This window comes from Physeter macrocephalus, chromosome 21, assembly GCF_002837175.3.
Source record: "Physeter macrocephalus isolate SW-GA chromosome 21, ASM283717v5, whole genome shotgun sequence".
NCBI classification, from domain to species: domain Eukaryota; kingdom Metazoa; phylum Chordata; class Mammalia; order Artiodactyla; family Physeteridae; genus Physeter; species Physeter macrocephalus.
Window position 1 is genome coordinate 44,715,756 of NC_041234.1, and position 15,303 is coordinate 44,731,058.

Here is a 15,303-nt window from a genome sequence, read left to right on the forward strand (position 1 = left end):
AGGCAGAGGGTTTTCCTCCCCACCCCCCTTCAAGATTTGAGCATCTTTTGAATCTACCCTCCAAGTATTCAGGGGCAGATTGTGAGCCTACCAGGGAAGATCGTGTCCAGCGCGTGTTTCCTCTGCACGAGACTTTGAGGCTGTCAGAATTCTTTGGAGTTGTTACTCCCGCAAGTTTCCTTCCCAGGAGCTTCCCGCAGGTGGGCAACTAGCTGCAGCAACTACGCATAGCAGCCTGTTGAACTCTTCTCAGCAAGAGAAGGGGAGCAGGATAAAAGAATTGGGTGGAAGATTCACCCAAGCTTAAGGATGGAGGTGCAGTTAGGTCTGGGGAGGGTCTACCCCCGACCGCCGTCCAAGACCTACCGAGGAGCTTTCCAGAACCTGTTCCAGAGTGTACGCGAAGTGATCCAGAGCCCGGGTCCCCGGCACCCTGAGGCTGCGAGTGCAGCACCTCCCGGCGCCCGTTTGCAGCAGCAGCAGGAGACCAGTCCCCAGCAGCAGCAGCAGCAACAGCAGCAGCAGCAGAGTGAGGATGGCTGTCCCCAAGTCCAGAGCAGAGGCCCCACAGGCTACCTGGCCCTGGACGAGGAACAGCAGTCTTCACAACAGCAGTCAGCTCCCGAGGGCCCCCCGGAGAGCGGCTGTGTCCCAGAGCCCGGAGCTGCCTCGGCAGCCGGCAAGGGGCTGCAGCCGCCGCCGCCAGCACCTCTGGAAGAGGATGACTCAGCTGCCCCATCCACGTTGTCCCTGCTGGGCCCCACTTTCCCCGGCTTAAGCAGCTGCTCCACCGATCTTAAAGACATCCTGAGCGAGGCCGGCACCATGCAACTTCTTCAGCAGCAGCAGCAACAGCAGCAGCAGGAGGCGGTATCTGAAGGCAGCAGCAGCAGCGGGAGAGCGAGGGAGGCCACTGGGGCTCCCATCTCCTCCAAGGACAGTTACCTAGGGGGCAGTTCGACCATCTCGGACAGCGCCAAAGAGTTGTGTAAGGCAGTGTCGGTTTCCATGGGCTTGGGTGTGGAGGCATTGGAGCATCTGAGTCCTGGGGAACAGCTTCGGGGGGATTGCATGTACGCCCCGCTCCTGGGAGGTCCACCAGCTGTGCGTTCCACTCCTTGTGCCCCGTTGGCTGAATGCAAAGGTTCTCTGCTGGATGATGGCCCGAGCAAGGGCACCGAAGAGACTGCTGAGTATTCCCCTTTCAAGGCAGGTTACACCAAAGGGCTGAACAGTGAGAGCCTGGGCTGCTCTGGCAGCGGCGAAGCAGGGGGCTCCGGAACACTTGAGCTGCCATCCGCCCTTTCTCTGTACAAGTCTGGAGCACTGGACGAGGTAGCAGCTTATCAGAGTCGCGACTACTACAACTTTCCGCTAGCCCTGGCCGGGCCGCCGCCCCCTCCGCCGCCTCCCCATCCTCATGCCCGCATCAAGCTGGAGAACCCCCTGGACTATGGCAGCGCCTGGGCGGCCGCGGCGGCACAATGCCGCTATGGGGATCTGGCGAGCCTGCACGGCGGGGGTGCAGCAGGACCGGGCTCAGGGTCACCCTCAGCTGCCGCCTCCTCTTCCTGGCACACTCTCTTCACAGCCGAAGAAGGCCAGCTCTATGGGCCCTGTGGCGGAGGCGGGGGCGGCAGCGCAGGCGAGGCAGGGGCTGTAGCCCCATACGGCTACACTCGGCCACCTCAGGGGCTGGCGGGCCAAGAAGGTGACTTTCCGCCACCCGATGTGTGGTATTCTGGCGGCGTGGTGAGCAGAGTGCCCTATCCAAGTCCCAGTTGTGTCAAAAGCGAAATGGGCCCCTGGATGGAGAGCTATTCTGGACCTTATGGGGACATGCGGTAAGTTTCTCTTCCTAAAAATGTCTTTAAGCCTAGAGTTAGTCCTCTCCTCCCCGCGCGAACACTGTTCTTGGGCGAGCTGAACAAGCTTCCACAGAAAGGGCCGCCCTAAATCTGGAGCCTTTCCCTGGACTCCTGGCCTACCAAAGATTCGACCTTTGCGCTCTGAACCCCCACTGTGTGCTCCAGTCCCCACCGCTGTGAGCCCTGGGTGCTGGTGCAAGCCCTTCCAGATTCCTTGACAACCCCCGCCCCCCACCAGCCTCCAAAAATCTTCCCTGCCACTTGGTACTCCATGTCCTGCGGACTCCAAATTTAAATCCAATTGCAAGGGCCATCTTCCGAAATAAAGCCCTTAAGCCCTCCACTACTTCTCCTTCTCCCCGCCCCCAAATCAGAGAACCTGGACAAGAAATATGGGCACTTTCTCCTCTTAAGGTCTGTTAGGGATTGTCCCCCGGCCTGTGGCTGGTCTTGGCAGGTTAGAGGCAAAATAACTGACCCAAGCTTTTCTCAACCCGCCTCCTCCAAAGAGATGAAATGGAGTATGGGATTACGGGAAGAACGTGGTCTCTGGGTTCTGAGGGCCGCTGTGTGAAGAAGGGTGAAGTCCCTTTGCTGGCAACAAAGAGGACTTGCCCCAGGGTTGGAGGTCAGGAGAGAGACTCCAACCAGGCAAGATTAGAGCAGGCAAAGGTAAATGGAAAGCTGAGGAAAACCAAATGACCCGTTTCCTTGTAAACAATGGGCAGGATTTGCCCTCACAGGTTGACAATGTTGGAACTAGATGGTAGTGTTGCTTTTCTCTTGTAAAGTGTTTATTTGCTCTATGGATTACAACAGATCCACAGTTCCTACTTTGAGTTTGCATTAGCTCTATAAAGAGGAGAATGTTCTTTTAATGAACAATTTAACCAGACTTGAGTCTGACTTACAAAAGTGTTGGGAAAAAAGTTTAAAAGATTTCCTGCTATTCCAGTGTGCATAGAAATCTGCTTTTGTGAGATTAGGGTTTACAAAAGGAATAGGGCTTTTCAATATATTCCTTCATTTTAAGGACATACTTGCATTTTAAACATATGTTACCTCTAACAAATTAAGTAAGAACTGTTAGGGACCTATGAGCCTTAATCTTGCCCAAGAGTTTTCATTAGGACATGAGAAAAGTGGCGGTCAATTTCATCTTGCGTGTTAAAACACAATTGAGCACTTTGGAGACCACATTAAAGATTTTTTTTCCCAACAAACTAAGATATTAGTTTATCTCTGTGAGGGAGGGAATATTGACTGGGGAGCTAACTCCTCAGATCTGCTGGGTGCTGATGTCCTTATGGATGCTGATGTCTTGTTCCGTGTTTCTGTAGCTATTTTCTTTACCTGTGACTTTTCAAAATTTGTTAGTCTTAGCATCTTTGGAGACTTAAATCCAACAATTTGCTTCCTTTCACTGATGCTTCTTTTCTTGGAAGGTTGATAGCACAGTGTTATACAAGAAAGAGGAGGAAAGGATTTCATAAAATATTATTTTCTAGGCTACTGAAGAAACAGCTTCTAACCAGGCTTTATATTTTTTAGGTTCTTAAGGTTTGGCTTACAGGATTTTCAAAGGCTTCATTTATATTGTCATTCTTTTCTAGTTAATTTGAAGTTTGTTTTATTTTTAATTTTTGCAATGTGGTTATACTGTGGGACAAAAGGTCTTCATTTTATAAGAACAGATTTACTTGCTAGAGTATATTATTTTTTCCTAGGGCGGTTGCTAGTCAGCGGAGCTCTCTTCTACTGTGAACTATTTTTTTTTTGGCGGGGTTGGGGGGAATGTATAAGGTGCTTCATGACCTGCCCAGTCACTGGAACCGTCCTGTCCCTCTTTTGTATGCCTCCCCCAACACCCAAGTAACTCAGTTAACAGGGAGGAGATGAATGATTCCACATATTTGTTAAGAGATGTGTGTGTGTGTGTGTTTGAAGACATAACCTGAAATTTTCAGAAAGTGGCTACAGAGAGCTTTTAAATAGCTCTTCCCATCAAGTGTGCAGTAAGCTAGGGGATTTTATCCCAGGTCTTCATGGAAAAATCTCTATTTCTAAAACCTGCATAAATTAATGACCTCAACTAGTGAGGCATTAGCAGTACCCGAAGAAAGTACAAGATTATTTAATCTTTCCTGGTTTGTGATTGCTGCACTGGTTATAGGAATCTAGTGAAAGGGAAAACTGGCACTCCTGTCTTGTGTGTTGACAAAGATTTTTCATTTCTAGGACAAAGAAAATCCTTGAATCAGGGTTTTGAAAATTTATCAATTTCATCAGAATTCAACCAATCCCAATATAAAAGTTGGTATTTTCTTACTTTCTCTTTCTTTCCCTCACTTTGTAGGGGCACAGTTTGCTGAAAGGCAAGGAATTATTTTAAGCCAAAGCTAGAGCTTCCACCCTCTCTGTATTGCATACATTATATGCCAACTTTGAGTTAAAAATCTCCACATTCTAGAGACTTTCAATAATCTGTTGGATTACTCCCTTTTCCAATTGTGTGTGTGTGTTCATACACGTTATTTAATTGTAGAGGTTTTTTTAACTTAATAACTTCTGGAATAGCTCTGTGTTCTTATACATCTACGATATTTCTGCCGAGAGGAGAGAGGCCTAAGGTGGTCCTTTAATTTTTTTTTTACTTATTTTAGCATGTGGTATGAACGGAAGGAATAATAAAAAGTGATAGGGCTTGTGTGAAACCCTGATAATATTTTATGGAGCTGCCTTCTACCGAGGATCAAATAAGACTACAACTTTGTTAATTGACCACTGTCTCACTTGACAGAAGTAGGGCCCTTTATATCCCAGCAAACAGCGTAATAATATGACAAATATTTATTCTTGGGAGATGAGACCAAGGGGAGCCTGTTCAGGAATTAGAGTTGGGGTTTAAATAAATTATCTAGATGCAAAAAGAACATTTTAATTTTTCTCTTGATAATTTGTTCTGGTCTTCATAATAGGTAGTATTTTAGTAGTGCTTTGAAATTGGCAAATCCTGCCTTTCTCATTAGTTGTTTCAAAAGAAGTCATTTTATTAATTCCCCTTTCCATCTCCTCTCTTCTCCACAGTTTTCAAGTGACTTTTTATGACTATCTTGCAAGGAGCAGTTTGTCTTTTTTGTAAATCTGAGTTTTGCTTTGGGAATGACGCTCTCTGTCCATAGGCCTTCAGGGTCAATATGTTGGAAAGAAGCATCCTTCACGGTCAGCAAATAACTGGTGAGTTCTGTCTGGGTACCAGTAATCAGAACCCGAGGACCAGATAGCCTCACTGGGTGGTACCCCATTTGAAAATATGTGCAAGATGTAGTGATAGAATTCTTCTCTTGGTTGTCCACAGAGTACCTCTCTCATCTTGGCCAAAGGTTAACATCAGTGAGAGACATTTTTTAAGAAGCTTGCAGCTTTCCTGTTGCAGGGTCACTTAAGGGTGCTTTCTTGCCAGTGCTAATTTTGCCTCATCAGACTTCCATTCTTTTTAGGCTGTAAACTTTGATATTAATATATTGAATTTGCTGGCACATTTCATTTTCTTTTTTAAATGTTTTACCTCCCTGTAGTAATTTTCTCATCTGGTATACATATATGTTTTTAAACCAAACAATTCTTTGGTCTCCCGACTCTTACTTGTACTGTGGCTGCTCTTGGTGGGATTATGTGAGTTGGAGTTAGGGACATGGGCAATTTTACTATTATTGTTATTTACGGTGATATCAAGACCACCAGTTTCATTCAGAACTGTGCTAAGCAGAAAGCAGAATGCCAGCTGGTTGTGGTAAGCAAGGGGCTTATTTTATAACCAAACCTGAAATCATGATTCTGAAAAATAGAAAGCAAATAAAAATCAAGTTTTGTGAGGTTGGTTGGAGAGGGAAAAGGAAACCTCTCCCCACCCCCTACCTCCACCATTTTCTCTTTGTCCGCAGCTTCCTTAAGTGCTGCCTGTCCCCGATTTTCTTTCTTTCTACTCCTTTCATGCTTTTGACATTGGAATATAGACTTTTTTTCTACTTTTCAGGATATTTTTTCTCATTACACCTGTGGCATGCTCCTAAAGAGTTTTTTTTAATCTGGAGAGTAACAGATCAGATCAACCTCAGCACCTTTCTTTTAAGACTAGATGACTTGAAGAGATTGCAAAATGAATATCTGGGCTTTTTTTTACCTTAAGGTTAGAGCCTGATTCAACAGTTGCTGAGGGAGCTGAACTAGATGGCTTGAGGACTTGGTGATTTAATGAAGTATTTTGCTGGCTGCTGTCTCTGTCTCTTGTTCTCTGTCTCTCTCTGTCTACTGGCTATTTTGGCAACGTTTTCTCAAAACTTGAGAATAACTGGACCCTCTCGCCTCTGAGACAGCTCCGTCTGGATCAAACTTCTGCAGTGCTTTCACAAGTAGTACCTGATCTATATGTGACGGTGCTTGCTACAATTGTCTGGCTGGGCTAATATGGTGATGCTATATGTGAATTAATCATTTTAAAAAAAAAGAAAGGTATTGAAGAAATTATTCAACCTCAGAATTTGCCTGCCAGCATTACATCAAGTTCTGAGATGTTGAACTCAGAGTAAGTTATCCTCATCCTAGGCACAAAGTTGACTTTTTTCCCCTCATTGCTTGTAAAGCTCCATACAGTTATCAGTATTGGTTGGCATTTGCCATATTGAAGAGAATTATGAAATCTCATATTTATATAGCACTCTTTTCAAAGAAAAGAAGACCCAGCATCTTCTGGTTTATTCACTAGCACTCATGTAAGTTTGAGTAAGCCAGGAGGGTGCTTAGTGAACATCCCTTTGCTAGTTGAGGGAGTAGAAGTTGTTGCATTTTCTATAACATTTGTTTACCATAGGGAAACCTCTCTAGAGTGGCACTTCCCAACTTTTTTTCTTGAACTTTCCCACCTGACAGATGATGTTTTAGATTTTTGCTCAGTAAGGGCTACTTTTAGTGACTGCTGCTGTGATTTATGCACAGTTCCTTGCACACTCATGAGTGCTGCCATCCCTTCTGTCTTACACCAATTCCTGTTGCCAACCTACAGGGCAGAGCAGTGTTGAGAGTGGCTCATCTAGGTAAGCTTATAGCTCTAGAGTGCTGGTTACTTGAGAATGCTGCCAATTTAGATCATGCAGTACCTGAGTTTTATTTTTTTTTTACTCAACAGCTTTGTTTATTTTTTTAACATCTTTATTGGAATATAATTGCTTTACAGTGGTGTGTTAGTTTCTGCTTTATAATAAAGTGGATCAGTTATAAATGTACATATGTTCCCATATCTCGTCCTTCTTGCGTCTCGTCTCCCTCCCTCCCACCCTCCCTATCCCACCCCTCTAGGTAGTCACAAAGCACTGAACTGATCTCCCTGTGCTATGCATCTGCTTCCCACTAGCTATCTATTTTACATTTGGTAGTGTATATATGTCCATGCCACTCTCTCACTTTGTATATATACCCTGAGAAAACCATAACTCAACAGCTTTATTGAGACATAATTCACAATATATAATTCACCCATTTAAAGTATGCATACAATTCAATGGTTTTTTTAATCATATTCAGAGTTGGGCAACCATCACCGCAATCAATTTTAGAACATTTTAACCACTTAGCAGTCAAACCCCACCCCAACCCTGAGCAACTATCAACCACCAGTCTACTTTCAGTCTCTATGGATTTGCTTATTCTAACATTTAATATAAATGGAGCCATGCAATACGTCACCTTTTGTGACTAGCTTCTTTCATGTAGAATAATACTTTCAATGTTCATCCATGTTGAAGCACATCTCAATACTTTCCATTTTATGGATGTACCTCACTTTATCTATCCATTCATCAGTTGTTGGACATTAGAGTTGTTTCAACCTTTTGGTTATTATGAACAATACTGCTATGAACATTTATGTACAAGATTTTTTTTATGAACATGTTTTTTAATTCTTTTGGGTACATACCTAGGATTGGAGTTTCTGGGTCATATAGTAACTGTGTTTAACCTATTGAGGCACTCCCACACTGTTTTTAAAAGTGGCTACACCATTTTACAATCTCACCAGCAATGTATGAGGGTCGGATTTCTCCACATCCTGCCAATACTTGTTATTGTCTTTTTAATTATAGACATCACAGTGGGTGTGAAGTGGTATCTCAAAGTGGTTTTGATTTGCATTTCTCTAATGACTAATAATATTAAGCATCTTTTTATGTGCTTATTGATTGTTTGTATATCTTCTTTGCAAAATAGGTCTTTGCTCATTTGTAATTAGATTATTTGTCTTATTGAGTTGTAAGAGTTTTAAAAATATATTCTAGATACAAATCCTATAAGAAATTACAATTTGTGAATATTTTATCACATACTCTGAGTTGTCTTTTCACTTTCTTGATGGTATTCATTGAAGAACATGCTTTAAAAATTTTGAAGTCCAATGTACTTTTAGTATGTAGCTTGTGATCTTTGTATCATATCTAAGAAGGTTTTGCTTAATCCAAGGTCACAAAGATTTACACTTAGCTTTCCTTCTAAGAGTTTTATAGTTTTAGCTGTTACATTTAGGTTTTTGATCAATTTTGAATTAATTTTTATGTAAATATCTAGTCACCACAGCACCATATGTTGATTCTTTCCCTATTTAACTGTCTTGGCACCCTTTGTGTAAAATTAGTTGACTGTAAATGTTTTTTTCTGGACTCTGGGCTATATTACAATACATTGATCCTATACCAATACCATGGTGTCTTAATTACTGTAGGTTTTTATTAAGTTTTGAAATGAGGAAGTGTGAGTCCTCCAATTTTGTTCTTCTTTTTCAAGATTGTTTTTGACTATTGTGGGTCCTTTGAATTTCTGTATGCATTTTAGGATCAGCTTGTCAGTTTCTACAGGGAAGCCATTTGGGATTCTGATAGAGGCTGCATTGAATCTGTAGATCAATTTGGGGAGTGTTGTCATCTCCACATTAAGTGTTCTGATCCATGGCCATGGAATGTCTTTCCACTTATTTATGTCATTTTCACTTTTTTCAACGTTTTGTAGTTTTAAGAGTATAAATTTTGCACTTCATTTGTTTAATTAGTTCCTCAATATTTTAATTTTTGATGCTACTATGAATGGAATTTTCTTAATATCCTTTAAAATTGTTCATTGCCAGTGTATAGAAATATAACTGATTTTTGTATATTGACTTTGTATCTTGCAACCTCACTGAAAGTACCTGAGTTTTGAACCCCTCTGGGACTTAAGAGGCAAGAGGTTTCTGCTGCTGTGTTGAAAGTTAAAGCATACTTTGTTTCATCCTTTATGAAGGCTGCATAAGGACACTGTTCTCAATTTTCTTCAACTGTGAATTAGAATTGGTAATGCCAGCCCCTTCCTGGATGAATAGAAGAGTGTCTCTAAAATTTTCAGGTCTTCAGAGAACAGTAGAGAAGAAACATATTAATAAGGTTTATGCAGTTAGTAGTCCTCTTTTTAGTATTTGGATTTGGAAACTACTAGCAAGGGGATGAGGAATAATAATTTCTATGCACTAAACTAACATGAAGAGGTAACAGATGCAAACTAAGCCGAAGAAATAACTAGCTAGCTGTATTTGGCTTATGTTTAGGTTTGTATAAGCAGCTGGAGTCATCATTTTATGTTTTTATATGTTGTCCTTTAGATAAGGTAAATGCCAGAACTCCTTCTGGTGTGTATTTGTAGATGAAGAAGTGGTCCATTTACTCTCATATAATTTGGGCTTCTTTTCAGGGATGTACTCTATAACCATAAAGAAGAGATAAAATTTACCTATAAAGGGATTGAACTTTGGTCTTATTAACACTCTAGGCTAAGGGTCATATCTAATCAGCTATAGCTATTGTGTCCTGAAAATGGTAAGTGAACGGCAGGCCACTGAACAAAAGGTCCTCTTGTGACGTAGTTGTCTTTAGAGATTACCCTAATAAAGTGATTTTTAAAAAGTATTCATCAATCAACCACTTTTCATTAAACACCTGCTTTATGCCCATCTGTGTACTAGAGAGAGATCAGGATAAAGGGAACACAATTCAGGGAGAATCTTGAGATCACTGCCCTCAAGGAGCTTATAGCTATTAAAACAAAAATAAAAACAAAACAGAATGGCAACACCATGATGCCAGTATGATGAGATGCTGGATTGTATGGTATGTATTTTTTAAATGCAGATATCCAAAAAAGTAATGGATCAACATAGGTGGAAGTGGTTGGTCAACAATATTACCTGTGGCTGCTTTTTATCCTTATGGATGAGGTTGGGACATGATTTAACTCAAGCAATAGATTATAGGTCTTGATGAATATTTCAGATACCAGAAGGTAGTATTTCTGGAAAGACAATGAAGAGTGAACTCAAGTAAGGGGTTGGAATCTATTTCTCCTTTTTCAACAGTGCCACCCCAGTCAAGTTAGTTACTAGTTACTTTCTCATTTTTGGCTATACTGTTGCACTTGCTGGGAACAAGTTTTGATGTCTTTGACTATACAAGTCTGCAAAATATAAGGAATTAATTAAAATTGAGGGTGATTAATGGGTCTAAGTTTGACATGAGAGCCAATAAAGATGCCCAGTGTGGTGGTCATATCAAGAATTATTATTCTGCTCTCAAGTTTTCCATTGATCATGGTGGCTTGCTTTGAGGTTCTGTATAAATGGGTTTCAGGGTGTTGGTTAAGGGAGAGAAGCAAGGAGCACAAGTCAGACAATTCTGGGAGTAAGGGGAACATGAAAACTTCCTTTTATAAGGCCTTTGCTGAATTAGATGATGTAGCTTTAAAATGGCCAACCCCTTAATTATGGGTTCTGTTTTGTGCAAATTGAGTGTGACCCTTGCTTGTGGAAGTGTAGTCTTACTATCTGGCCGCTAGGGGGACTGCAAGTGTCCTGTGACAGGGTTTCCCTGGAAATAGTTGGCCTCCTTTGGTGGATTCAACATATCACAGGATAACTTGAGCCAGAACCACCTAGTACCAGACAATAAATAAGCTACAGTCGTAGTTAGTATTTTATCTGGGATATTCTTTTCCAAAGTGTAAAACATTTTTAGTAGGACTATTTGGCTCCTTGACACCTTTTTCTGAATGTAGCGCAGGGAACAGTGACATTGGACATATTCCAGTAACACTTCACAGTTTACAGAGTTGTTTCATATTCCATTATTGCATTTCATCTGCATTTCTACCGTATACAAGTAGCCAGGTTTACTGTGTTTTAATACTCTCCATACTATTATAATACTGTGATTCCCATTGTAAATATTATGTTCAGAGAAGTTAAGTGACGTGTCTAAAGTCAAACAGCTTCAAGGTGGCAGAGCTGGGATTTCAGCCCCACACTTTGCTCCTCAAATCAAGTGTTCTTTTTTTATCACACAGGTCGCTTACCTCATAGATAGGAAATAGGAGAGTCATAGAAGCAAAATAACCTTAACTAGTATCAATAGAAATTCATGAAGCTCTTAAGGCTTCTGGGTCTTTTATCCACTTACTGGACTGATGGATTGGCTTGTGTGAGCATTCAAGTTGCCAACAGTCTTGCCATCCTACTTTATAGACTGCATTTATTCGACAAATACTTACTGAGCTTTTTATATATCAAATTCTATGCTAAGCACCTGTGACACAGCAATGAACAAGGCAGACAAAAATTCCTCCCTTCATGGAGTTTACAGTTTAATGAAAGGAGACATGTAGAATATATCTGCTGGTGATAAATGTCATGAAGAATAATTTAGCAGAGTGTGGGGAATAGGGATTGATAGTGGGAAGGACTATTTTATATCTGTTGGTCAGAGAAGCCCTTACTGAGAAGGTGATATTTGAGCAGAGACCTGAAGGAAATTAGGAAGTGAGCCATAGGGATATCTGGAGTTAGAATATTCCAGATACAGACAACCACAAGTAGAAAGGACCTGAGGCAGGAGCATACTTTGTATGATGGACAATAGCAGAGAGGCCTGTATGGCAGTTTAAGTAAATGGAGAGTGATAAGAGATGAGATCAGAGTTAATAAGGGACATCTCAGGTCTTCCTTAGGACTTTGGTTTTTACTCCGATATGGGGAGTCATTGGAAGATTTTGAATAGAGGAGTAACATGATCTGACATATTTTAACAGATTCTCTTCTTCAGAACATCCACCACTCTTTGATATTTTATACATTTGTTTGTTTACTGATTGTCTGTGTGGAGAAAACACTGTAAGAGCAAGGGGAAAGCAAGGAGATGAGGCTACTGCAGTGATCCAGGTAAGAGATGATGGTGGTTTAGACCAGAAGTTATTGGTAGAGGAGATGAGAAGTAGCTGGATTCTTGATGTGTCTTCATGGTAGATCCTACAGCATTTACTGACAGATTAGATACTCGTTGTGAGAAAAAGAGAGAAGTCAAGGCTGATTGCCAAATTTTTGATCTGAGCAATTTGAAAAATGTGATTACCATTTACTGAAATGATGAATATTGTAGGTAAAGCCGGTATGTGTGTGTGGGTGGGTAGGAATCAAGAGCTTGATTTTTGATGTATTAAGTTTGAGTTATTTGGTGAACATCCTGTTGGCTTCTTCTCAGTTTTCATTCAGTGCCCTTAGCTTTCTGCTTTTCAAGGAGATTAAAACCTTAGAGACCACCTAGATCTTTGGTGCCCTCTCACTTCTCCTCTTTTGCTTTATAGAGGCCTAGAGAGGAGTGGAGTCTTGTCTAGGGCGAAACAACAAGCTAGCAACATAAATAGAGCACAAACTCAGTTCTCCTGGATTCCAGCTTGGTGCTTCTTAGCGTTATTCTGAGACCTCATTTTGGGGGTGGTGTGAGTTTCTTCTTCTTGCCCAAACCTTAAACCAGGTAACTAGACTAAATAATGAATAAAAACCTAGAACATCACGCAGAGTGGCTGCTGCCTTCAATCGAAACAAAATATTGTTACTATGTTTTTACTGAACCACACACCAAAATAATTTATCCATGAAAAACACAGTAAGCAGACTTTTAAAGGCCACTGAGCTTTGATCTAAGCTGAAACTTACAGAGATCTGGAACATAAATGGCCTGAGATTGTAGGATATTAGAGTCTATGGAACGTGGGAAACCATCTTGTCCAGTTTGGTCATTTTATGAATTAGGTGCCTGAGGCAGAGAGATGGAAAGGAATTTGAACAAAGTCACACAGAAAGCTAGTTTCTTTTAGTCAGAGCCTATTCTGAGGGTTAGCTGTCTGTTGCTCCTTTGGAAAATTCTATGTTGGAAAAGTGATTCCCCACTCAGAACAAAGAATTATAATAGCAGTAATAATGATAGCACTTACTATGTGCCAAATTTTGGTGCCTTACATGGGTTAACTAATTTAATTCTCACAAAAACCTTGGTAAATAGTCCCAAAGAGGTTAAGTGACTTGCCCAACAGTCACACAGCTAAGAAGTAATAAAAGTCTGGCTTGTAACTGCGAGGTTCTAACCACTGTTTAGTACCAACAGCTTCTCAGATTAGCTAGTCATTCACCTCTACTATCCCAAAAGACTGGTGACTAGGGTGACTTCATTAAGCACTGACCCTATATAGTCCACTGATCCTCACAGAATACCTGAGTTCCTGGAGATTAAAGTGGAGGTGGAGGGACATAAAGCGGGTGGTGGGAAGAAGTTGATCATTTACAATAGGGATTGGAAAGCAGAACTACAGAAATTGTTGAAAAAAGCCTGGAGATTCCAAGGTGGTTGAAAATCTCTAAGCCCACTACAAACCTGGGCAATGCAGTGCCTGCTTAAATAGGAGAGAAACCAAGGTAAGAAAAATAAAATAGCTGATTTCTTGAAGTCAGGAACTCTTTTATGTGTTTTACATGTGTTAATTCATTTAATTCTCAAAATAACTCCCTGAGGTAAGTAGGATTATCATTCCCATGTTACCGGTGAGTGAATAGGAACAGAACAATTAAGTAACGTGCCCAAGGTTATAGAACAAGTAAGTGAAAGAGACTATATTAGAATCTAGGTAGCTCTTCTCCTCAACTTATACTATTTTCCACTACATTTAGGGAAAGGAGTGCTATTCATATTATAGAATTTTTTAAATGCAAAAATGTTGTGCCTGAGCTTCAAACATTGAGCAACTCTTGTCTTTAAAATACACCAGCTTCTTTTAAGGACTCTTAGGAGGAAAGGTACTTATCCAAGAGCACATGGTGAGTAATTAGTAGAGCCAGAGTCTGAACTCGAGACTCCAGACTGCCAAACCTCTTTGCATTTTATCAATCTGTTTCCATTCTCACACTGACTTGTCTCCCTTTATTCCTCCTTCTGTATCCCCTGCCTCTCACTTTTTAAAATTAACTTTCTGCATCAGCAAGATTGGACAGAGAATGGGAGAATGATCAGAATCCATGTCCTACCAGGCATTGTCAAAAGGAACAAAAACGTCAGGAAAAAATGTCAGCACATGGGATTTGCCCTAAATAAGAAGGGGAACTTCCCAGTAGGAGAAAATGCTACCTCTGTTCTTCTAGCCCAAATTGGTTGTGCAGGATTCCATAGGAAGTCATGAATATGACTGTCAGATGACTTTTTTGTTATTGTGGAAATGGAAGAAGGCCACTATGAAAGTCTGCTTCTCTCCAGATTTTTTTAAGGAAGGTGCAATCTTCCCACTCATATAAGTGACAACTACTTAGGAATTTCTTTTGAAAATTGTCAGTACATAAGAGAAAGCATCTTTCCAAAAGTGTCATATTGGTCCACTTCTCTGAAGCATTGTCCAACCTCTGATTAGATGATGAGGTCGCATAAACTGAGAGTTGGGAGTAAGATGGAAACTCCTTTGATGTTTGGGTGCAGAAAGGATTCCAAAACATGTTTTGAGTCTGTTTATTTTACCTACCCCTCCTTCCCTTTCATCTTTGCTTAAAAAGACAAAGGTTAGCAAGTTTGTAGTCTGTTGGAGTTTCCAGTTGTTCATTTGAAAAATCTGTTTGATCAGGCATTTAAATAAAAAGGACCAAATTATACTGAGATATTTCAGTCACCAGCTACTTAATAATAAACCAAAAACCTTAACCATACTCATATTTTTGTATGTCATTTTCTTTGGACACCTGCTAAGCCTTGCTGAGGTGCTAGATTGACTCAAAATGTGCCATCATCAGAGATGACCCCACAGTGTCTGGGAAAAGCTGCACTGGAGGCTTTGGGAATTAAGGTCGTGAAACGATGTGTTGTTGTTTACCAAAGGCTTCTCTGTCATTCCCTCTCCCTGAGTTCCAGTCCTCATCACCTCTTGCCTGGATTAGTGCAGTGACCTCATGCTTGCTCTCCCTAGTCCTCTGTGCTGCTCTCTGATTCATATTGTATTCATCCTACCAGATTAACTTTCCCAAAGCTCAGTTACAATATTGTTAGTATCTTCCTTT

The 15,303-nt window shown here is 41.2% G+C and overlaps 1 protein-coding gene across 1 annotated transcript; it reads left to right on the top strand.

The window, feature by feature from the left end:
* Positions 1 to 292: 292 nt before the first annotated feature.
* Positions 293 to 1,848, top strand: LOC129391355 (androgen receptor). Its single transcript, XM_055081683.1, has one exon. It carries the CDS (start codon positions 310 to 312, stop codon positions 1,846 to 1,848), a length of 1,539 nt encoding a protein of 512 aa, XP_054937658.1. The 5' UTR covers positions 293 to 309.
* Positions 1,849 to 15,303: the final 13,455 nt, after the last annotated feature.